The sequence below is a fragment of the Panthera leo genome, chromosome D2 (assembly GCF_018350215.1).
Source record: "Panthera leo isolate Ple1 chromosome D2, P.leo_Ple1_pat1.1, whole genome shotgun sequence".
Classification (NCBI taxonomy): Eukaryota; Metazoa; Chordata; class Mammalia; order Carnivora; family Felidae; genus Panthera; species Panthera leo.
The window spans coordinates 47,917,606-47,941,920 of NC_056689.1; the positions used below are offsets into that span (position 1 = coordinate 47,917,606).

The 24,315-nt window shown below is 54.1% G+C and overlaps 2 protein-coding genes and 1 long non-coding RNA gene across 5 annotated transcripts in view; 2 read left to right on the forward strand and 1 right to left on the reverse strand.

Annotated features, from left to right (window-relative positions):
• RASSF4 (Ras association domain family member 4) overlaps nt 1-24,080 on the reverse strand; it is a 32,910-nt gene extending 8,830 nt beyond the window's left edge. For 2 of the 3 annotated variants that reach the window (XM_042908062.1, XM_042908060.1), the window contains exons 1-5: nt 24,005-24,080; nt 13,753-13,848; nt 11,252-11,327; nt 1,829-1,971; nt 435-526 (exon numbers count right to left, since the gene is read on the reverse strand). In XM_042908062.1, the coding sequence (XP_042763996.1) occupies nt 435-526; nt 1,829-1,971; nt 11,252-11,327; nt 13,753-13,814 (373 nt within the window). In that variant the 5' untranslated portion in view covers nt 13,815-13,848; nt 24,005-24,080. Of the gene's footprint in view, nt 1-434; nt 527-1,828; nt 1,972-11,251; nt 11,328-13,752; nt 13,849-18,335; nt 18,654-24,004 lie in introns of those variants that run through there. The other variant, XM_042908061.1, reaches the window with a different exon arrangement.
• Nucleotides 4,397-6,169, forward strand: DEPP1 (DEPP1 autophagy regulator). Its single transcript, XM_042908063.1, has 2 exons — nt 4,397-4,604; nt 5,174-6,169. Exon 2 carries the CDS (start codon nt 5,200-5,202, stop codon nt 5,824-5,826), a length of 627 nt encoding a protein of 208 aa, XP_042763997.1. The 5' UTR covers nt 4,397-4,604; nt 5,174-5,199; the 3' UTR covers nt 5,827-6,169.
• On the forward strand, nt 9,772-13,057 carry LOC122201983. The gene is made up of 3 exons (XR_006194406.1): nt 9,772-10,967; nt 11,048-11,335; nt 12,893-13,057. It is a non-coding gene; the product is annotated as an uncharacterized LOC122201983 (long non-coding RNA).
• Nucleotides 24,081-24,315: the final 235 nt, after the last annotated feature.

Consider the following 24,315-nt stretch of genomic DNA (forward strand, 5'->3'; position numbering starts at 1 on the left):
CTCTGTCTCTGGGCACTCAGGGCAGGTCTTTGGCGGCCCTGTCCCAACCCTCTGAGCCCCGACTGAGTGCGAGAGGGACAGAAGAGCAGTCTGGACCCCAGAGTGTGAAGATGTCCCAGAGGTTCGCAGGGCCAGGAGGGCACCATGCCCACTACTGATGTCTCCTTTCTGTAATGCAGCACGGTCCAGGGGACTCAGGCAAATTATGTCAAATAATGTCACCTCTGCAAGCCTCTGCTTCCTTTGCTATGAGGAGCTGATGAGACTACCTCATACTGAGGAGGGATTCAGCCAAGTGTTGTTCCTGAAGACAAGTGAAGCCACTCTGTGCCCCTCCACAAAGCTGTCCTTCGGAGACAGTCCTGACCCAAGCCCTTCCGCTCCTACCCGGGCTGAGTGAGACACGGTCCCGGGTAGCTTGAGGCCCCACTTACCTGAGCTGTCTCTGGAACTCTCGGTGCTGTGCGCCGTCTGAGCGTTTGGCTCCTGGGCAGCGACCTTGCCATCCTGAAGAAGCGGCTCCTTTCTGAAAAGACAATCATGGTGCTCACAGAGCTGCTGACAGAGAGAAGTAGCTCAAGTTAGAGAGACAAGGATGGATGCCTCTGTGGACGGGACAAAGGTGAGAAGCAGGGCAGGCTGAGGTAAGGCTGGATTTCACACCGAGTTAATGCAAAATATTAAAAGAAGAGCAAAGAATTGCCATGGTGTCTGCTGGAGGGAGAGGGAGTCGGGCCCGTTGACCCGAGTGAGCTTGTCCCTGTTGCATAGACACAGGGACACAGGCGGTGCCCATGCACTCCTAGGCATAGACTGGGGAGGCGCTGTCTGTGGCCAAGCGCTGAGCGGGCCTTCTGGGCTTCCCTCAGGCCTGATGGAGCGTTGGGCAAGGGCAACCTTGAGGGGCTAACCTCTGGGCCTCTGGGCAGGGTGGACTCCAAGCGAGGGTAGCTGGTGCCAGGCTGGAGAAGGGCCTCTGAGGGTCCTGCTGTCTGTCTGCTCACGTGGCTGCTTTACCCCAGGGAGTGGGATGCATGAATCGCACTAGCAGCCTTTCTAAGAAGTCCGTCCAAATGCTATACTCTCAGTCTGCATGGGGTGCAACGGGGCGGCGGTGGGGGGTGGTGTTCAGTGCCCTCAGAACAGCACCTGTACTTGAATTTTCGAAGGGGAGAAAGTTTTGAATTTCTGCCTCTCAGAAGGATTCATTATAGGCAGGAGCAAGCAAAACACAGCAGCCAACTGCCCTTTATTGGGGGTGACAGGGCAAGAGGAGGCAAATGTCCACTAAGCAATAAAATAGGGACCTGTTGTGTCACGATTAAAACGTATTTCTGATATTAAGATAAATCTGGTATCGAGTCCAAGTACATTTATAAAAACAAATTCTGATATTAAAATAAAAGCAGAGCAGTGAGAGGTGAAATCTGTGTGAATTTTTGAGCTAGAACAGATGCCAAAAAACATTCACTTTGTCCAGGATGGGGGGAGCCCCCTGGCTGTAGCTTGCCTCCTTGCAGATAAGGTGGTTCCCGTGAATGTATGAAAAACACAACTGGAGGTGATGGGAGTCTGGAAAATTCTCCAAGAGTGAGGTGACTTGGTCATCATCTAGAAAGATCACTTGTTGGCAGGTGAGGCCATGGGCTCAGGCAGTCGCGGGGTGACAAGGATTAAGGCTGGCTTGTGCTCTCATGTGCCCCATGATGGAGCACGGCTTCTGCCCTGAGACTGAGGACCCCAGCCCCCGAACCTCTCGAAAAGTAAGCGGGGTTGAACAGTTGTCAGGGAGGCCCCCTGGCCCTGCCTCAGCCATCCCGGCACTCACAGGTGGCAGCTGGGCTGTCCAGGCGTCCAGGAGGCTGCCGACAGATGCACTCGCTCCCTGTCATCCTGGATCTGGAGCCGGATTGGCCGCCTCAGTCCCCAGGCAATGTTGAGAAGTCCCTCAATGATCAAAGCGCCTTCCTCCTGTGGGGACCCACACAGGTTAGCCTCAGTCCCCAGGGCGGCCCTCCTCGGGGGTCACTGCCCACCCTCCCCCAAGCCCCCGTAAGGGCCAGCCTGTCATCCACAGGACGCCCTGCACACTCTTGGCCGCAAACACATCCTCTCCTCCTTGGGGTTCTCCCCAGGGGGAAGGTACACAAGCCTCTACATGCTCCAAGGCGTAAGGCCATGTGACTGACCAGAGGAAACCTGGGGCGTGCCCTTTCACTGCTCAGCTCTCGTCTGGCCAGGGGCACGGCCTGGGACAGAGCGGCTGAGTCAGGCGTCCCACAGGAACCCAGCTGCTATCCAGCAAGCACGTCCACACAGGAGTAAGGAAACATGTTCCAGAGAAGCATGGCCACAGTGACACCAGTGCCAAGCAGAGAGCCTTCCCACACCCCTCCCCCCACACTGCACCTGGGAAGGAGGCCCCACGGTCACCAGGTCCTGCTGGGAACATGTGCAGGGCGCTGGATTCCATTCCCTGCTGGTCCTCGGAGCTGGTCTCAGCCTCACCCTTCTCCCCACACTGCCACCATTTGCCACAGTAACCACTCGAGTGGGCCGGACCCACCCCCATATTTCCAAGCTGCTTTCTTTCCCGAGGGCGTCTTGCTTTCCTCACCACCTGGACACAGCCAGTCCCGTGGTTCACCACTGGCATGAACACTCAGAAGATCTACAACAGCTCTCATTCTGTGTCCCCAACCAGACTTGATTTCCTAAGGTCTGCAGATGGCACAGCTACCTACTGCCCTTCCGCCAGACTCTGAGGTCCTCATTGTCAGAACCCTCCAGAGGCACCCTCAGCGAGTGCCCTCAGGTCTCAGGGGTGCCACTCACACCCCTCAGGTCTTTTTGATTCTGTTTCCGACCTAGTTCAGGCTCCTATGTATGCGCGACCACCTCCAGGCTCCTTGTGCCCAGCCTAACGGCCCCCACGCGTGTGCCTGGCCAGGCTGCTTCAGAGCATCTGTCTGAACTCTTCTCGGCCTCATTTTCCCCAGAGGTGTGGTCCTCCCAGCTCCAGGCTCCTAATCTGCTTTGATACTAGCCTTTGGGCAGTGAACTTTGAACATCATTCTCCCATTGCTATCTTGAACATCACTCTAGATTCACAAATTCCATTTCTTTCTCCTTAGAGGCATGGGAAGCCTTGCAAGAAGAAGGGACCTTGTAGAAACTTCTTCATATCCCTGGAAGGCCTTACGGGGGATGTGCCCTGCAGTGTTGACTTCATACTAAGTTAGTCATCGCTTAAAACACTCCGCCATCCACAGAGAAAACAGTTCCACTTTGTTCAAGGTTATCAAAAGTACACACAGCTTTCTGGAATGGCCTTGCACTACTTGTTAAAAAAGAAAACAACAACAACAACAAACCAGAGTGATTTTTGATAACCACTGATGTTTCACAGTCACAGATAGGTAACTAACCCTCCCAACAAAGGAGAGACTGGATTGATTCACTGGAGTTAGAGGGGGCAGTAAGGAAACCCAAAGTGGGGTTCCTCCGAGCTGCTGCCCCACCTAAAACACCTCAGCATGTCTGTTCACAGAGACCCGTGCCTGCCGGCCCGGCTGACCCGGGTGGAGGGAGATCAAACCAGTCAGGTGCTGGGTATGAGAGTCAGGAGGAAAAGAGAGCACGGCTGGGGCAGGGCAGTGGGGCCGGACACGCTGAGGCTGAAGCTTCAGATATGCCATTGGAAGGCTCTGGAGAGCTGGCAGGGAAGGAGGCAGGGGGAATTGCCCTGGGGCTGGAAGCAAGGAGCTAAAGCAGAGCAGAGCCTCCCAGGTCAGGGGTCAGCTGTGCTGGGGACTGCTGGCCCTATGTCCCTGCATGGGCCGCGTATGAGCCCCCACACTGTCCCCCCAGCCACGACTCCACTGTCCCTCAGCCTGCCCCCTATGGAATGGAGGGGAGGCCCTGTCAGTCTGCAGCTGTCTCTGGTCAAATCAGAGGAAACCAAGGTCAGAGGAGGACCTCCGGGCTTCTGGGCAGCCCTCGCCACACAGGTGGGGAAGTGCATGCAAACAGACAGACAGAGGCAGGACTAGAATGTGCTGTTCCAAGGCCTCATGTTTCCGTAAGTCAGGAAGTCATTGTGTACCCTCAGTTCTGGGTGTTAGCGAACACCTTCCTCCTTACTGGAGCCCCCTACTCCTCCCTCTGCCCTCCACTCCCTCACCCTTATTCCACTCGCCCCTACTCCACTCTTCCACAGGAATGGTGCCCCTCCCTCTCCTGCCCTGTAGAGTAAACATCCCCCAGGGCCTCCTGTAGCTCCAGGCTGGTTGCTGGGCCAAACCCCGCCCCACCCGGCTGTTTTCCTCCCAGAGCCTTCCTGTGCACTGCTATTTTTGGCCCTCGTGACAGTAATTGATGGCTGGTGGAAAAGTATAAAAGCAACTGCCACACCTCCAGGTTCACCAGACGGCTCCCGGAGGCCAGCGCTCCGGACAGGGGCCAGTTGTCCCCACATTCCACGCGGGACGCGGGACTCAGCCGGCTGGGCCCCTCGGCCCTCCACCCTGAGCTCTGTGGGTCTTCCCAAGGACTGTCCTTGCTCATCCGGCATCCCTGCTCTCCCCACGTTCCCTCAGCTACAGGTAAGAGGGAGCAGCTTCCTTCTGGTTTGAGATAAAATGGAAAGGTTTTGTTTCTCTTCAAGGGCAGGGACCTACACAGCCTCACTGGCTACAAGAGACCGGGGGATGCAGTTAGCGGCTAATAGCTGCAGAGGGCGTCCCATTCGAAGAGATTTCACGTGTAGGGTCATTCCATGTGTTTCTTACATCCTTTCCAGCGGGTATTTATAACCCTGTTTTATGGACGGGTAAGGGGGGCTTGGAGAGGTGACCCTGCCATAGGTCCCCAGGTCAGGAACTGGCAGAGACTGGCTTTACTCCCAGGTTCCCTCTGACTCCAGTCCGTTAGGCCGGCTTCTCTTATTTGTATAGGTTCTTAAACTACAGGAATGACAGATTCTTAAGCACACGGTGTCCAGGGTTAGCAGGAAAGGGAGAGTCCAGGAGATCCGAGCCTGGGCTTGGGGCTGCAGACTTCACTCTGCTCTCAGGCCCATGATTCACCTAGGCAGCCTCTCAGGTGAGGGAGGGGACACAGGAGGGGTGACAGGATGGCAGACGCTCACCGCTGGTCCTCTGTCCACCAACAGGGTACTGCTTCCCATCGCCGGCAGCCATGAGGTCCCGGCTACTGGTTCCTGTGGCCCACCTGCCCACGATTCGGGAGACCTCGGAGGAGATGCCGCCCGGGGGGTCTGGGCAGGAACCCCTGGCCTCCCCCAGCCTGGATGACTATGTGAAGTCCATTTGTCAGCTGGCACAGCCCACTTCAGTGCTGGACGCGGCCACAGCCAGGGCCCAACTTGGCAGACCGCCCCAGCCAGCCCAGGCCTTCGAGACGAGCTGCCCTACTGAGTCCCTACGGGACATTACTACCCGCTTCAGTGGCCAGCAGCCTGCACCGCCCAGGGATGGTGCTGCTGACCCCCTGGACTGGCTGTATGGGGAGTCCCAGGAAAAGCAGCCAAGTAGGAGGGACCCACCGAGGCGGACTGGCTCCTCTGCTGACCCCTGGGGTCCACAGAGACAGATGGATGGTGGCAAGGCCCGAGGGACCCCCGGAGGGAGACTCTGTGACACCAGGGTGCAGGGGCACTCTCTGGCAAGGCCCTCAAGGGACCGGCACCAGGGCTCCCGGCCTTCCAAGCCACTCTGTGGGACTGCAGCCTCCCCCCCACCCCCCCGCCACGGCAGCACCCTCAGAACTCTCTATTTGCACCTCCCGGTGATCCATGAACTCTGATCCCTCCCAATAAAGGCTTCTGTATAGAGCACGCTGGTCTGTGTCACCTTCTGGCCCTCTTCCCCTGCGGTGGGCGCTGTCCCCGGCAGGTCTCTGAGAGGGAGACACCTTTCTGCAGGGGCTGCCCGCCTTGGCATTTCATAGCGAGACCCCCTCCTCTGAAGAGTGAGAACAGCCTATCTGGCATGATGTGGTATTACTGACCCCGCTCGCACTGTTCCTTGCTGGATGATCACCTTGGGCAAGTGACTTAATGTTTCTGTTCATTGGTTTTCTCATGGGTAAAATGGGGTAATTAAAGGGACCTGTTTCTGATGAGTAAGTGGGATAAACCCACATGCATCATGGGGGGTGTGTTGTAAGCCCATACTCGGAGCAGCTACTGTCTATGTGGTGGCTTCAGGGTGGGGAAATGAGGTCGGTGGCAGGTAAGAAGCAAAGGTCTCAGCCCCACGGTGATTTCAGAGTGAAGCCCTGGGCACTCCAGAGTCAGCCTCCTGGCTCCCACCCTCAGAGCCTGTGCTCCATGTGGCCCAAGAGAAAACAGCATTTCCCGAAATGTGCCCGCTCGGGTTTGGGGGGAACTTATCACCAGGGTACCTGGGGGTATCTCAGTGGCTCCAGCTCACAAGTCCTGTTGTGTCATTGGGGGTGTGTTGTCCATGCTGAGGGCTGAGACAGAACCTGCACCAGCTCAGCTTGCAGACCAGGTGGCTCCGTCCTCACTGTCCCCATCCCTCCCTCCACCCAGGGGGCTTCTCAGCTCTGGGGCCAAAGTGCAGGCTGTTGTCCAGAGCCCTGCTCTCCGGCAGGTCTAGCGGCCAGGGCCTCACTTCACATGACCTAAGGTCTGGGCCAGCCCTGGGTCCTCCAGCCTGGAGGCGTCTGGCAAGGAAGGAGGTGAGGGTGAGGAATAGGGGAGAGGAAGGGTCTCCTTCCTCAGAGAGGCAGGTGAGGCATCAGAGAACTCAAAAGAATCAGGCCTGAAGACCCATTACCCTGCTCCCTTCGGCCAGGTCAGAGCTGGCTGACCCTGGTCAGTGCTCAAGGGACAGAGGGGAGAGGAGGAGGGCAGAGCTGGGGCCACATTCAAGTTCACAGCCTGCTTCAGTGTCCTCTGTCTCTTCTGTGGGCTATCAAACTATTTTCTTCCTTTCCTCTTCCCTTCCTACTTTTTTTTTTCTGTTTTAAAATTGCTTTTCACTTTAAAAATGTTTATCTGCCCTCTTTTTGAAACATTTAAAAAAGTTTATTTATTTTGAGAGCGAGAGAGCCAGGGAGAGCCACTGAGCAATCAGGAGCAGGGGAGGAGTGGAGAGAGAGGGAGAGAGAGAGAGAGAGAGAGAGAGAGAGAGAGAGAGAGAGAGAATCCCAAGCAGGCTCCCTGCCATCAGCACAGAGCTCGACGTGGGGCTCAATCTCACAAACCGTGGGATCATGACCTGAGCCGAAACCAAGAGTCAGATGCCCAACCGACTGAGCCAGCCGGCGTCCCTATCTGCCCTCTTTTATGTGTGTTGAGTGGGGAGGCAGAATGTAAACCATACATTGAAAAGTTTCAGACAAGTAATTTACTCAGTTTCCTTATCTGTAAGATGCGGTCACCAACCCTGCCCTCCACACCCCACAGGGTTGGGAAATGGGGCACGTACTCTTGGAGATGGAGTTAGAAACAGCATATACGAATGCCTGCATCTGCCACAACCTGCTGGTCCCTGACCTTCGCTGGCAAATAAGTGTGGGGCAGCCTTCAGCCAGAACATCCGTAGGAGGCGGCGGGGAGGGCTGACCTGGGAGTGGGTGCTGGCTGGTGCCCACAGGGGTTGGGCTTGCCTCGCTGTAGCCCCTTCTACGAAGCTGTGTGAACCAGGGTCAGAGGGAGGCAACTAAGGATGAGTGAGCTTGGCCAATTCTCCCCAAGCTCAAAACCACGTGGCTGCATTTGGGACATCAGACAGGGCTCTGGCTCCTCTGCTAATATGTACTGAGATGAAAGAAGCTAATGATATCTTCAGAAGGTGTCCCCCCACCCCCCCGCCACCACCAAAAAAAGAATAAAGGGCAGGGGGAAGGGGTTTCTGGCATTATTCCAAGCTTCCCATGAGACACAACAGCCTAGGAGAGAGTCCCTGTGATGGGGGTCCTATGGAGAAGTCTCTTCCCCACAGCCACCAGTGGAGTGGGAAAGGACACAATGACCTGAACAGGGGGCAGCCTGGCAAGCGCTTTGGAGCTCTCAGGGGAACTCGTCCATAGCCGAGTACTCACCCCAGGTGCCAGTGGTCTGTCAACTGCCTGTCATTTCTGCCTCCAGGCCTTAGAGGAAGGGGGGTCATTTTAAGAGGGAAGGGGATCCTGACTTTCCCCACCCTGGGAGAGACAGAGACCCTGAGCCCAGGCATGCTCCTCCCCTTTCTTCCCCTGCCCAGGAGCCTGGCGCCAAGGATGGGGACTGGGTGTTGTGCGTGCTCACGGCCACCAGGGGGAGCATCAGAGGCGGGCTCCCTGAGGGGGCCACACGCCCCTGCACGGCATAAGGGTCCTGCTTTTCATCACAGCGATATATTTACCCACTGGTATTTCCAGGTGGTCCATTTTTCTCTCAAGAAGCCACCCAGCCTGGTTAAAATGCTTTGCTATCTTTCAAAAGGCACAGATGGCTCCAGCTTGCTCAAGCTCTTCATTGTAATACAAGCAAAAGTATCCAAAAGCAAAGTTTATAATACAATAGAGGAAGCGGGTGCCTGGGCCTCCTGAGTGGGGATTCCTTTGCCCTTTGGAAGCTGGGGGAGAGTTCACAGGGAAACACTTGACCTAGGGCGTGGCCCCTGCTCCCTGACACACTTCATTTCTCCAAGGGCTCTGGACCCCCGAGGAGACGGTGGCAGAGGGGGTGTCCCCAAACTGTGGCAGGCCACAGCTGCTCTGGGGGAAACCTAGTGACAATGGGTGGGGGGGAGGTCTCTTCTGGGCCCCACATGGCTCTGTGAGGGCGCAGCCTGTGCTGAGCCCCTTGGTAGCTGGAAGGCCCCTTAGCTTGCTGATTGAAGGTGACAAGCAGCTGCCTGCATCCCCGAGGCCCCTCAAAGCTTAATGCTGGTAATGCTGTTGCTGTGTTACAAATTCGGCGCCCACGCCTTGCAGCCACGCTGGCACCTTCCACTTGCTGCAGTGTTTACCTTGCTGGAGACTTCAACTCTGAAGGCCTCAATCTCTGTCTGGAAAATGGCCATTCTGATGTCACAAAGCTCTTGTATTGTGAGAAACGAGTCGGAGGCAAAGTGCCTGGTGCCTGTCTGCCCCACCCCTGAGGAGAAGCCGGCCTGGGGTGGCCCCACAGTGCAAGTGCCTGCAACTGGGAATTCTCTGAGGTCCAGGAGGTCCCGGGGCTGCATTCCGAGAAACGGTGGAGGCCTGAACACCGGGTGGTGGGTGGGTCGCTAGGCCCTTGGTGTCCAGGAACCAGTCATGCATTTCAGCATCAGAACTCGGTGCTGCCCAGGCCTACAGCCCGTCTCTATAGTGGCGATCACCTCCCGAAGACACATACTCCCTCAGGCTGGCATCCCCTTGATGGCTAAGGCTGTGGAAGTTTCCTGCAAGGTGCTTTCTGGCTCCGGGGAGATCACGTCAGGTCCTCATACCTTTTGTAGGTTAGGAACATGAAAATCCCCAACTGCGGGGCGTTAACTTCTTACCACGGGGGCCCGTCGAGAATACCTCTTCCCCTTTTTGGGTCTCTCACTTTTCCACGTGGCCTGTCCCATCACACACAAACACAGGGCACAGGTTTGGGGCTTCCCAGCCCTGTTCCCCACACAACTGCTCCTACAGAGGGGACTGTCTTGGGGAATCCCAAGAGTCAAGACCAAACTCTAAGAGTAGCAGTTCTCAAACTTGGCCTTCATCGCAATCCCCTGGAGGGCTTGTTAAAACACAGCTGGGAAGATAAAGAGTTTCTGAGTCAGGAGGCCCGGGGGAAGGAGGGTGATAAGAATTTGCATTTCGAGCCAGTTCCCAGGTGACTTTGGGGCTGCTGAGCAGAAACCACCTGTTGAGAGCTGCTGGGTCTTACATCAATCACTGAATGGCCCAGGGCTAAGAAGCAGGGTGCAGCCAGAAGACCCCATCGCATGCCTCCAGCACAAGGACTGAAGTGGGTCCAACTCCTCGCTTAGTATAGATTAAACTGTCCAGCACACTGGAGCTCGGGACTCATCTCAGCTTGCCCTGGGCCTGCACTTGCCGGTTAGTCACCCAGCATCTGTGCTCAGGTGCTACACCGTGCCTGGCCGGGGGACACGAAGCCGGGCGGCAAGAAAAGAAACAGCAAAAGCAGAGATAGCAGGGCGGTGGCATCAGAGCCCTTCCAGCAGCAGTACAGAGCAGGGTAAGTGGCCGATAAGACGCGTATCAGAGAGGCTGCTCTGCAGAAAGAAGAGCGGGAGCGAAGGAACAGTGCAGAGGGGCTGGGAGACAAGCTGTCAGGGCTGGCCCCAGGCCCTGTGCAGGGCGGCGGGTCCAGGGGAGGTGGCGTGCGAGGTTGGCGCAATTCCAGGTCGCACTACTGGCAGGCCAGTGCTGCCTGGACTGGGAGCCAGCTGCTTCCCTCCCCTCCAGGCTCCGGAGCTGTGTGACAGTAGCCTGGCCTGGGCTGCGTTTCACGTACGGACGTGTTTTGTTTAGCCCGCTTGGTGTTTCGAGGTTTGGGAAATTGCACATGAAATTCCAGATGTCTGACTTCTCTGGCTCCCTGGAGCCCATCTTCCTGCACAGCAGCAACAGGTTCGGTCCGCAGGGCGACAGCGTCTGCAGACAGCACGTGCTCTCGAGTCCTCCACTCCCCACGCCTGCCCTGTCTCTCCCGTTCTGACCTGCCCAGCTACGTGAGCATCTTTTGGGGAGCTCTCCTCCGTTTCAAGCCTTCTCTGATGTCTATTCTGATTGGCAACCACAGAGACTGCTCCCACTTCTTGATTGCCCTGTGAACTTGGGCAAACCCGAGCCCTGTGCTGAGTTCCTTATTTGTGCTGTGGGCTGGGCACAGAAGGGACTGGCTGTGCGGTCTTAAAGATTTTAGTCTCCAGGGTCCTGGCAATTCACGTAGGCAAAAATCTCAGGTGGAAGGAGAAGAACTGCAGGTGATTATTTCCATCTGCTCTGAACTCTTGCTGGGGGAGGGAGAGGGAGGGGACGCTCTGACCCTCAGCACCCCTTACAGGACGTCCGGGAGAGAGAGCTGGTAACCTGGTCTCTAACTCAGAAGATGGGCGGACTCATACTTCATTATCCTAACTGGGACACTTCTCAGAGTGAAGGGAAAGGTCTTAATAATGACCCTGGAATAGCAGGTATAAACCAGGACTGTCTTCAGCAATCCAAGATAAACGGTGACCTATGAATAAAGAAGAGAAACTGGCCTTACCTCTCGATGTCTCAGCTGAAAGCTTCTGCCCTCGTGGTAGCAGTTGTAAGTTTTTAGCAAGCTTAAGAGCTCCGACCTAAAAAGGTAAACACACATATAATCTTGGGGCGTGGCAGGGCTTTGGGACGTGATGATACAGGTCTCTCCAGCCACACATAATCAGTTTAGAGACTAGACTCTGCCATCAGACACATGCCTTTTAGTCTTCTAGAGGTTTCCACATGACAGACCTTGTGTAAGGTGTAGGGCTGGGAAAAGAAGGAAGTGAGCTCACAGCCCATAGAATTGTGCAAATGGTGTTTGCATGCTTTCACTATCACAGATAAGAGTTCCCGAAAATCTCCCTGTACTTTACTTCTGAGTCATTTCCTCAATAAATCCCCCGGGATTGGATTATTGGCATTTGAAAGACTCTTGCTTCCCCCCTCGGCTCCCCCCCACCAATATTACTTCCTGTGAGTGCCTGGTGTGGCTGCTCTGGGGGCATCATGAGGGGTGTCTGCCTCTTCCTCATCCTGGCTTTCTGGAGGTCTGACCAAGAGGTGAAGGTGACAGCTGTGAGATAAGATCCCGAAGGTCTGAGGGAGGCCACTCTGCCCAAACGCCTTCTCCCCAGAATAAAGGGAAGCCTTAGCGGATAGAAGCCGGTCCCTGCGCCCAAGCTGGGCTCTGCCGGGGAGTGCAGTCCAACAGATAAGAAATGCAAGGCACACGCGTGCTTTTAACCCTTCCAGCGGTCACATCACGAAGGAAAACAAAACAGGTGAAATTAATTTTCATAATGCATTTTATTTTATGACACAATATATCTAAAATATTTTCATGTCCACATGTAATCAATATGAACATGATGAATGAGGCCTTATTCATTATTTTATTTTGTAATAAGTGTTTGCCACCTGTATTTCGTATTAATATATGAACGTTTTACATAAACGTTATTAACGAGATCTTGTTCATTATTGTATTTCGTAATATGTCCTTGCCACCTGTCTTTTATATTAACTGTACTTCTCCGCCCGTAAGTCATGTGCTTGGCGGCCACACGTGGAAGTCACTCCCCTGCTGGCCGGGGCCGCTTTAGAACCTCTCTGGGCAGTGCCTTCACTGACACTGGAGCACTCCAGGGAGTGGATAAGCAAAACCTGCCGTTGGTGCCCTGGTGTGCTGCCTGATGTGGGGATGACGGTAACTGATGACGGAAGTGATTCACCTGTGGTTCAGTTAATGTTATGGCATTAACATTGCAAGAGTCAATGCTGCATATTCGCTGTGCTTGTAGGTGTATCAATGCTGAACATAAACTTATTAGGATATATACACATGAAATTAATCACGTTATGGCTATTATTATGACTTTCCCCAAAACTATATTTTTTTGAGAGAGAGAGAAAGAGAGACAGAGAGAGAGAACGAGCAAGCAGGGGAGAGAGGCAGAGAGAGAGAGAGAGAATGAAAGAATCCTAAGCAGGCTCTACCATCCCAGGACCCTGGGATCATGACCTGAGTTGAAGTCAAGAGTTAGCTGCTCAACCGACCGAGCCACCCAGGCGTACCTACTGTTATTCTCATTATAAAATTTAAACCGGGGATGTGAGAGTATGGGCAGCACTGTGAATGGGATGCTGTCTGTTTTCTCAGGTGTCTAACTGGAGGACCCAGGAAGCAGCTCAGCAAAAGCTAGGAGGCTGGCTTTTCTTCAAGGAGGCAAATAGGAGCTGCCCAAATCTAGAAAATATTTGGGCCCAGCACGCAAAAAGCAAGAGAAAATGAAAACTTACGTTAGTTCAGAAATACATTTGAATAAATACTCCAAGCATTTTTTTTATGGTAAGACGGAGTAAATAAAATTGAAAATAAGCCAAGCTAAAAAATCATCATGTCAATAAAATAGGCTTTTTTCAAGAACAACTCTAAACCTATTTTGAGTTTTATTTTTTCCCCAAACTGTTTGACACAATAAGAGTAGTAGTATTGCTCTAGCTTTTGTTTTTTTTTTTTTTCAACTTTTTTTTTTTTTTTTTAATTTTTTTATTTTTGGGACAGAGAGAGACAGAGCATGAACGGGGGAGGGGCAGAGAGAGAGGGAGACACAGAATCGGAAACAGGCTCCAGGCTCCGAGCCATCAGCCCAGAGCCTGACGCGGGGCTCGAACTCACGGACCGCGAGATCATGACCTGGCTGAAGTCGGACGCTTAACCGACTGCGCCACCCAGGCGCCCCAAGCTTTTGAATAAATTAAATGCCATCTGTGCAGAGTCACAGTGGACATGGCCATGCTTTCCTGCTTTTGCGGGCCTGAGGGGGCAGGGGTCAAACCCTCAACCCAAAGAGATCCTTGATCTCCAGGGCGCCAGGCTTCAGAAAGAAGTGCCCCCATCACTGTCCCTGGGGCAGGCACATGGTCCTATCTATGAAAAGTGCCCAGAATCCCTCTACCCAAAGGCTGCCCATGGCAGGGAGTGACCACCAGACCCCCTCCCTGTACACAAAGGCTTACTTCAGGATAGACTTGCTGTCACTGATGGGAACATGAGAACTGGGTGGACAATCTTCCTTCATGTTCTCCTCTTGTCTGTAGCATCAGGGAGGCTACCTGCAGGGAAGAGGAGGAAGAGCATACAGACAGGTGAGCCGGAGAAGGAAGTGCTGGCCAGTGCAGTGCCCAGAGCCCTGTTGTGCAGGCCTTGTGGCTCCAGCCTCACCTCCCCCCTCCCCCCTTCCACCCCGGGGCACAGGGTGGCCATAGCTCTGAAGGATCAGGCTCAGAGGACTTAATGGGGTCCCACACCCCACACGGGGCAGCCACGTTTCCCTCGGCGGGAGACAAGGTCAGAACTGCTGAGCTAGCTGGCACCCAGTACCAGCCCAACAGCCGCCCTCCCCGAACCTCTCCATAATCCCTAGGGATCTGGATCCGTCTCCTAAACGTTTCAGACCACAGGCTCTCTTGCCTCAGCTGGGACACCCTAAATGATGGCTACTGCCTCCATCACTCCTCCAGCCCCCCAAAGCACCCTGGGCCTTTCTCCTCCATTCCCACTGAGCTCAGGCTGGTGGCCCTTTGGAACCAGCACACCTGGGCCGGCTCTCCTGGTGATGGGTTAGTCGGTACTGGGGTCACTACATGCTGGAGACCGTGTTGAGCATTTTCTATGAATTATCGTTTTTACTCCTTACAACAACGGTATAAGGTAAGTACTATCCTCATACCATTTTATGGGCGAGAAAACAGGGACAGAAGTTAAGAACTTTGCCCAAGATTCCCAGTGAATCGGTGGCAAAGTCATTGTTTGAACATAAGCATTTGGATCCTAGATCCTGGTCACTAAAACCCATCTCGCACAGTGACTTAGACCCTCCAGACTTCCTTTTCTTATTGATACAATGGGGTAATCTCTATAAAGATTATAAGATTGCTAGTTGATTCACACATGAAACCGTGTATTCACAACCCAGAAGGCTTCACGGAGTTTCTTAAACCCTCCTGGGGAAATCCACTAGTGTTTTTTTCTATCTTGTTGGCATCTTCCACGCAGATTTCTACTACTTTCCCTCTCCAACTTACCCTGGCTGAGAACTTTCTTATTGAGGCCCCCCGTGTGTCAGGCAGTGAGCCACAGTACCTCTCTCTCTCCCTATCCCAGTCATGGCCCTGTCTCTACCTTTCCTCTCAAGTTGCAGCTAGGACTCTGAGGGGTTAAGTCACACTGGGAAGTGGCACAGACAGGGCACACAGCCTGTCTTTCATATCACAGAGTGGCTCCTTCCCCAAACCCCAATATCTGTTCACACAAACCTGGCTCAGTCGGGTCTTCCCCACCTCTGTGTGTGTGCAAATGTTCCTGGGGGTTCGGGGTCAGGTTCAACTGCTGCTGTGTCAATGCCCTCAAAGTGGACAGGGTGCTCCGTCCCCTTGGGCCCTGACTCCCTAGCTGAACACACTCTCCTCCCACTTGTTTGATATCACCCACAAACAACACAGGCTTGCTTTCTGTGTTGGTGTGTCAGGCCTGAATGAGCATTTGATTCTGGAAGCAGGGGAAACAGGGAGAAGGGGAATGAATTGAGGGAGGTGGGCTTCTCAGTGACCTCAGAATCATCCTAAAAATACCTCCCTTCTCCCTGGGTCTAGAGAGAAGCAAAACAGGATCTAGACAGAGGTCAGACCCTACCTCTATAGGGCACAGGGCAGGGCACTGTGGGGTTCTGGAGCGGGGGCCTCACTGCTGGGCAATAGGATTTCAAAATCGGGTTTCAGTTCCTCAGCACCTCAGTCTCCAGTGGAAAAAACTGCTCTGCAAGGCTCCCTCTCTGAGGAGTTCCTCAAACACTTCCATGCAGAGCTGGCTTCAGCCCAAGAAAAAAGTATCTGAGTTTCTCACTCAACACTGTTTCTGTGGGTCCCTGGCACAACTGTGTCTTGCTTTACACAGGCTCATTACTGGAAGGGAAGAGCTGGATTTACCCAGAAGTAACAGCAGGCGGTTTTCCCTCTGGCCTCCTCTGTAGCCAGCTTCTCTCCCACCCCTTCTCACTTCCTGCTCTCAGCTCTAGCTTCCCCGAGCTGCTCTCATCTCGCCTACTGTGCTCTCTGCTTTGTTCTCCTTTTGGGTCTTGATGGAGCTATTCTCTGTCCAGAAAACAGCCCACTGCTTGCCCTGTATTCTGCAAGCTAGCTCTGCCAGGAAACCCTTGCCAGAGTGGTCCCCTCCTCTAGTATCAGGAAAGGTTCCTCTCTAGTCTAGCACCTGTTCTGGGCTCCTGGATGTTCTGGGCCCGCAGGGCCTGACCCATTGAGTGGGGAGCTGACAGGACGACGGGGGAGTACAAGTGGGGGAGGTGGGAGGGGAGGCTGAAGCCGCAGACTTCTGCACCACGGATGATACTTTTCTGGCTCACCTCTTATTTCCAGCCCCGAGCCCGAGCCTGACACACAGCAAGAGGCCCATAGATGTCTACTAAATTATTGGATGGATTTGAGAAGCCTCATGGGGTCCTCCAAAGTCAACTTTCCCAGAGTTGTGCATCCCCAATTGGAATAAACCACGTAAAAGTCTCCAGGGGCTAGGAAAGTGACTCAGCTGAGACACTGGTCAGTGGAGTCCATGGGGAACAGGGAGACACATTCCTTCTCTGGAGGGGCAGCTCTTCTGGCGTTTCATGAGAAGCCAGAAATCTGCATCTGTAAAGGCTGTATTTCACTGTTTGGAGTTGGACACTGTGGCGGAGACATTGCCCCTGGGATGATCTGTGATAACTCACATTCCTCCACCCCCCCCCCCGGGTGGCCATGTGACTAACATGTCACACGCTACACATAAGAGGTGTTGTGTGTGTCACTCTCAGACTAGTGCACTCAAGCCAGCCTGTGACCCCGTTCTTTGCCGTGGTGATCCAGAAAGCCACATGTCCCGATTGGTGCAGCTTCCAGATGGTCAGCCTAGGTCCCAGAGCGCCTCTGCCGACTAGAGCTCTCTGCCAACCCACGGCGGATATGGACTGGGAAAGGGATTTTAATAAATCTAAGCTGCTGGTGTCTCAGGGATCTGTTACTGCAGCATAATCTACACTATCCTAAGGCCGTAAATTATTCAATTAAAACTATATAGTTTAAAATTGTAGCTAGACAAAACATACTCGCAATACAGATGCCTTTAGCGGGGCTCTGGCGTGTGACTTCTGATTCATGACAGGACCCAGTTTACAATACTTTGATTCTCCTACAGCATGTGGGGACTATGCTGATTTTGCTCTATTTAGGAGGAATACTTATAAGTGAAATCTCTGTAAGTCAAGCAGTGATCAGTTACAGCTCTGGGCCAGGGGCTGCCAAAGACCCTCATGGCTCTAGCTTCCTGCCTTTTCCTCTCTGAGCCTTCATTTTCCCATCTGTACAATGGGGATATTGATCTCCAGCAGGTTAGACGTTTTCTTAACTATAGAAGACTTTTTTTTTAATTTTAATTTTTTTATGATAATGTCAAGTTTAATCTGCCAAATATACAAGTGGGGCTTGTGGAGCATGTTCTCCCTGGGTGTCACACAGGAAACAGAGGTTTCTTGAAATGATCAACGGGCAAGGTTAAGAATGGGCCCTGGCTCTAGCCAGAAGGGTGGGAATGGGGCGGGGAAGGGCAGAGGGGACTGGCTGGGGAGGAGCCGTGACCCTCAGGGACTCAGGGCCACAGGCTCCTGGACAACAGCCCCTCTGAGTGAGCACCCAGGCAACACAGACCAGGGCTGGTTGTCAGCAGCCGTCCCTCCGTGCAACCAGCCCCTACTGTGCCATCTACAGGACAAACGGAAGCTCTTCGTACCCCACCTCCCAGGCTTCCCCAACAAGAGTTCTGAATTCTTAAAACGGCAAAAACATTCAAATGGTTACATATGAAATGCTGTCCTGCATCTTTCTGTCTCGAAGATGGCAGCTGCCCCTTCCCACCCCACCATGCCCCACCCTGCGATGTTTTTTTTTTTTTAATTTTATTTATTTTTTATAGACAGACAGCACAAGTGGGGGAGGGGCAGAGAGAGACGGAAATACAGAATCCGAAGCAGGCTCCAGGCTCTGAGCTGTCAGCACAGAGCCCGACGCGGGGCTCGAATCCACAAACAGCGAGATCATGACCTGAGATGAAGTCGGACCCTTAACCAACTGAGCCACCCAGGCGCCCCTCCCCCAAACGCTTTCTAGGCCAAGATGAAATGGAAGCCTGGTTCCACTGAACTTGGTTCACATCGAATATTTATGCAAATCAGATTAAAAGGGGCTGCTCAGGTTGACAGTGAGGTGGGTGGCCGGGATCCCCCATCCAGGGCTTTGCCTAGGGCTCTGTATAATATTATTTGCAAAGCACGGTACAAAGTAACACATGAAACCTTCCAAGCACTGGCTTTCGGGAGAACTTTGCCCTCCAGAATCTGCTTTTTAAAAGGACATGACCAACAGGCCGAGCGGCTCTAGCCGGAGTCAGGTGGCATCAGCTGGGGGATGGGGTCAGGAAGAAAGTGGAGAAGGGTCCTGGATTATAGGTGGTCAAGTGAAGAAGGAAGGGGGAAGGCAGCCCATAAAGTAAATACCTTAGCTCGGCAGGAATGGAGAATGGGGTTGTACACTGTCCCAGGGGAGGGCAGGAAATGAGTGAGCAAGGCTGGAGGTAGGCAATAAAGGGCCCACTTCAACAAAGGGGGTCTCTTCCAACTTGCTGGGCTGGGTCTGAGCCTTATGTGGCAGGAACCTTGGCCCCTAGAAAAACAGTATCTTCTTTGAGAGAATGACGGACTTCTGATATGCATCATCTGTCTGTCTGATTCTCACATGTCCACCCTTCCACCCGGAGGAGACAATGTCTCCACCTCCCTGAGTTCCAGACCTGAGCTTGCGGTCACTCATAAGATCTCCATTCCAAATCTGAACACTGTGCCTTTGTGCCTCCTTTACCAGACTGAATGTTGAGATGATTTTCATTCATTTTGATAATCCCAGTGTCTTGTAGAGCTCTAAAGTGAGGTGTACATGCACCTTAGAGGTGCCCTAGAGATAAGTGCCGAATGAGAGAGTTGCAAGGGAGGGAGAGAGAGAAGAGAGCAACAGGAAGAAAGCAAACAGAGATCCCTCTCTGTTTGGAACATGTACCTGAAACTGCCCCTTTTTAAATATTCACTCTCTTCGTGCACTGGACACGGCCTTAGCGAATCTCTTAGTGGAGTGCTTTTCAACCTTTAATAAAAAGCACAATCTCATATTTACAGGCAGAAGTCCAACGCACAAATGGATTATAGCAAAGCTACTTTGTGGGGTGCCTAGGTGGCTCAGTCGGTTAAGCATCCAACTTGGGCTCAGCTCATGATCTCGTGGTTCACGAGTTCAAGCCCCGCATCAGGCTCTCTGCTGTGAGCACAGAGCCTGCTTTGGATCCTCTGTCCCCCTTTCTCTCTCTGCCCCTCTCCTGTTCTCACTCTTAAAAATAAATACACATTTAAAAATTTTAAAAATAAAAATCTTAAAAAAAAAAAAAAGCAAGGTTACTTTGGTTGAAGCTGGAGCGGGGGAGAGGACGGGCTGGGGCTGGCCTGCCACCCTGGCGCAGTCCAAAAACCAGAGTGACAGATGCAGCTGGGCAGGCCAACCCTCTGGCCCTAGGATCCAGCCCTCTTTGTCCTGGCCTCCACCCCTCCCCCAGGGCCCCAGGGGACACAGCTCAGGTCTCCGGGTTTTCTTCCCCAGGCCAGACTAGGCTCTGTTCCCAACCAGAGACTCATACAGCAGCCAGGGCTCCTTGTCCCCCAGAGAAGGGCCCCCGGGGCGACCTGCCAGCCATGGTTACCTACCTGTCCCCAGTGAACAAGCAGTGAACTGTTTTTGCTTTCCACTTCAGTGGCTGCTCCGTCAGCCATGCAGAGGGGCTGCTGAGGACAGCAGGCACCACAGCCTGCCCTTGCTATTGTCTCTGGCCTTTGGTTTGGGACAAAGGACACTGAAGCCTTTACAACTGCTAGGCTTGGCCCATCTCTCCCTTGTTTGTGGTCATGGAGCCGGTTATCACAGAAGGCAGCTTTGTGGCCCTTCGGGTCACCATGACAGCCCGATTCCTACTGGCCAGGGCCGAAGGGGAAAGAAAGGCTAAGAGAGTGGGGTTTCCAAGAAGCCAACTGAGTACATTTGAAAGCCTTTTCTTTCACGACTCCGCGCTGCCTACTTTTCCCTCTTACAATGCCCTCTCTTTTCCTGAAATGATGGCAAAAATAGATGGTCATTGTCCTCACTTGGCAAAATGGTCAATGCGTCACTATCCAAATTAAAATGCTCCGGGGATGTCTGTGAGATCTGGGGGCTTGGTAACCTCTGTTCTAACGCTTCATCAAGTTATGATTATTCTCTTATTTAGGCATGATTACAATCCAATGTGTAAATAAAGCGACGCGGGAAGCAAAAGAAAGGAGGACAGAGGTGTGGGGCCCAGGATGCTCCTGCCAGAAGGAGGCAGGCTCCGAGAGAGAGGGCAGGTGCAGGGACACTGCCTCGCATTCCTGGGAAGCCGATGTACTCCGCTCAGTAGCCCATGACCAGCCAGGGGAAGCAGGGGGCACTGGAAAGAAGGGGCCTTAAAGGGCCCCCCTCCAACCCCCCAGCACCTGTCAGCCAGCAAATGGCGGAGCTTGGCCATGAAGGAAGCTGCAGTGCCTGCTGGTACCAGCTGCCTCCGAGAGGACGTCTGGCCACACACGGGCTGCCCCTCAGCGACACATTTTTGCTGAGAAAGCCAGTTGTTGGGATGCAGACAGCAGACAGCGACTCAGCAGCTGCTGCCCCCCGCCCCTCCACACTGCTGTCCTTACCCTCCCCTCCATATCCATGGCTGTCCACCCCCCTCCCTCTGCCGCCATCTGCCCGCTGGCTCAGCCACAGCCCTCCTTGCCTCAGCACGGTAGCTGGGAAGGAGGTCCCAGGAGGACACTGTGCACACTCCAGATGGTGGTGATGGTGGCTGAGAGAGGGCAGGAGAGGTGGCCGCAGAGACAGCAGCCACTCCATTCACTGCCATCTCCTGGGCTGACTCACGGACCCCAACTCGCCTTTACTGCATCCTCCCGCCTCCTGGGCTCCCACCAACAGGTCTCCCTGAGCCCATTCTGGCACCCGGGTCTCCCTGACACCATTGCCCTTCCTCTGAAGAGCCTGGCCCTCTGTCCACACGTAGGCTGGCCTTCCTTACGGCTTCTCACCCGAGCGCACAGGCAGCGCTCACCCAGCCCCCTATGGCAGGATTTTGGGCTTCTGCTCTTGCTCTCAAGGCATGGCAGCTTGAGGCAAGAAAGCCATTTCCGACCCTCCTGCTCGCTCTCTCACACACACTTGGCCATGTGGGACCCTTCCTTGCCTATGGAAGCAGGAATCCCCTCAGCCATGCTTTTTGGGCCAGACAGGTGCTCAGAATGACCAACAGCCTGAGTGTCTGGGGCCAGAGGTGCGGGGGGGGGGGGGGAGGCAAGCCCTCCAAGGGTTCAGTGCCAGCTGCTGTTGGGCCACACCGGGTGCCCTCTGTGGCTTCCCCCACCCCTGCTATCTACTGCACCAGGCCTGTGTGCCAAGGGCAGTTGCTGGAGGTGGTTTCTTGTGACACATAGTGGGGCTCAGAATCTTCTGGGCCATAGAGCCCTTTGGAATCTCTTGAAATAACACACACTCCCCAGAAAAATGCACATGTGTGCGTGAGTGTGCAAGTGTGTGCACCAAATTTGCATACTACCGCAGGGGCCTTGGGAAGTCCCTATTCATGTGCCCCTGGATTCCCAGAGCCCAGGTTAAGAACTCTGCTGAAACGTGTCACAGCGAGAGGGAGGAGGCAAAGGGGCATCCCAGACAGAAGTCTGGGTGTGGGTTTCGCTGCAGCATCAATGTGGCATGTGACGTCACCACGTTGTGCCAGCCCTTGGGCCTCAGTTTAAGCAGGATTGTACCGGCAGCTGATCTAGAGCGTCTTCAGGGTTCTTCCCAGCTCTGCAGCTATGGGGCTGCATGGCCTCCCTGCTCCCATCCCCCAAAGTCAGGCAGGGCAAGGGGAAGGGGTTCCAAATCTCTCCCTCAGCAGTGCCTCCTGGGGAAGGAGGTCAGACAGCCAGAAAAGAAAACCGAGCAAACTCTAAGTTCCCCTTTCACTAGAGCAGAAGCTCTGGGAAGTGTAGCCGCTTTCTATTTGGTTTTAATTTACTTGAAAACAATTCCAAAACACTTCCTTCACTGTACTCTGTGACCAGATACAACCCAACCTTTACAAGGATCCGGGTTTCAAGCTCTGCTCTGTGATTCTTCAGCTGTGTGACCTTAGGCCAAGTCCCATTCCCTCTCTCAGCCTCAGGTCCCTCATTAGTTGAATCACTGACTGCTATAAGATGGGCCTCACAGCAGGCTCACCCATAATAAACTGAAGCTCTCATGATAGGGCACAACGGGGTGTGCTCTGGAGATGGGGACAAGGGACTCAAAGAGGGTGGCAGTCCTCCCCTGGAGTGGCTGTGAGCAAGGACATATGGCTGAGTTTGCTCTCAAAACCAGGGCCCAGGTCCCCAGAGGCCCAGTCCAGAGTGCCTTCCAGTAGACCTCCTGGTCAGGGTCTCCCCGTGAGGCTTCGCACTTACAGGATCTGAACTGAGACATGCTGAGTTCTGTTCATGTCCTTTGTTCTCTGTCATTGTCCAGGTGACCTTGACCCAGGGGGACCCTGGACCTTCACTCTGTTCTCGACCTCCAGGCCACCCACCGGAGTCTCAGGGTGGAAATATGGCCTCCCTTCCCACTTTCACAGGGGCTGTTTAATCAGTAGCGTCCACCTCATTTTCGCTGTCAAGTCGAACCGCCAGCACTACCCACACAGAGAATGATGACAAGAACTGCTGAAAATACACTTCACCACCGACAGAGAGCTGAACCACACCCCATTACAACTTCCAGCCAGAAATGTTTCGACTTAAGTTTAATGCGGTCCATCTTCTCTGCTCACCCTTCCCCTTCTCTCCCCCCCTTTCTCTCCTCTCCCTCAGTCTCTCCTTCCTCCCTTCTTCCCTTTCACACCTCTCACCCTGGTGGTAGCAGCTCAGGGATTATACTGGGGAGCAGGAGGCAAGCAGACCTGCATTAACCTGTCAGTTCTACCAATTCACTGCGGGTATCTTTTTTTTAAATCATGACTACTGGCAACAAATCTTGACTGTACCCTGAGCAGTTAAACTATAGAGAAGCTAGGAAGGGTTTCTTCTGCCTTCCTAAGTGCAAGTGTGAGGCTTTGGAGTCTAACCTGCCTGGGTTCAAATTCCAGAATCCTAGCCCCACTTGCTGGGACTTTATTTACTTTGCTTATGAAGTGAGTTTACTAAAGCTTTCCTTACAGTGTTTTAAGAAAGCACTGACCAGCACTAACCCTGCACTGATCCTGGTGTGGGAGGAGGCTCTCCCTCCCACAGGGCTGTGTCCCATTGTAAAAACACTGAAGCATCTCTTGGGGATTAGAAGTGCCTGATTGAGTGTCAGGAGCTGGGGCGGCGAGGGGTGGGGCGTGGGGGTTGGAATAGGATGGTGGGCAGGGTGAGCTCTGAAGTCAGCTGCTGAAATGAATGAGACCTGGCCCAACAAAGTCTGAGTTCAAATCCTGTCTCAACCACTGACTCATCTGGGTGAAAATGGACAGTTCCATAACTCTCCATGCCTCAGTTTTCTCATCTGAAAATGGGGAAAATGAAAGTATCAGGGCTGTGAGAAGTAGGTGCCATATTGTGCTAATGACCTTTGCACAGGTCTGGGAACAAGGCAAATCCTCTGTAAATGGCGTGGTGAGGCAAGCCCCTCCTTCTGCTATTATCTCGGCGCCGGTTTTCCATCTGTGAAATCCGAGAGTTGTGCCAGAACCTCTTGGAGCCTCTCCCCACAACTAAGATCAATGCTTCTAGGATATTGCCTAAGATGAGAGGCAAACTGGGCAAAGGTGTAGCCTGCGGCCGCTCTCACCCATCGTGCTCAGGTTTGAGCCCCTGAGGTGCCTTCCCTCTGGAGAAGGTGGCTGGCGCAGTGCCCACCCTCAGCAATGGCCGGGGCTGCGCCAGGCTGGCAGGGGGAGGGAACTCTGCACGCGGCAGCCAAGGGGCACCGGTGCCCAGGCTTCAGAGCCCATGGTTGGGGGCGGTCTTGGGCTCGGGGACGGGGGTGACGGTGCTCCGTGGATGCCCCCAAACTCTCCTGCCTCTGCATCACTCACCGTCCGCTCATCGCGCCGTCCAGAAGCCGCTGCCAGTGCTGTGCCCTCGCCGGCACTCGAGCTGTGCAGGCAGCGCTTACTGCCCCAGTTCCCTGGGGCTTAGCGCGTAGGGCCCGCCCCTCCCCCGCCCCTCGCCCGGCGCCGGCCAATGGCCCGCTCCATGTGTCCCTCTGCGCCCCGCCCCTCCCCGCCTCTCCCCGCCTCTCCCCGCCTCTCGCCTCGCGCAGGCCAATGGCGCCGCCGCGTCCGTCCCGCCCCGCCCCGGGCACACAGGGGAGGGTGGGCTTCGGGCGGTGCCCGAGAGGCAGCGA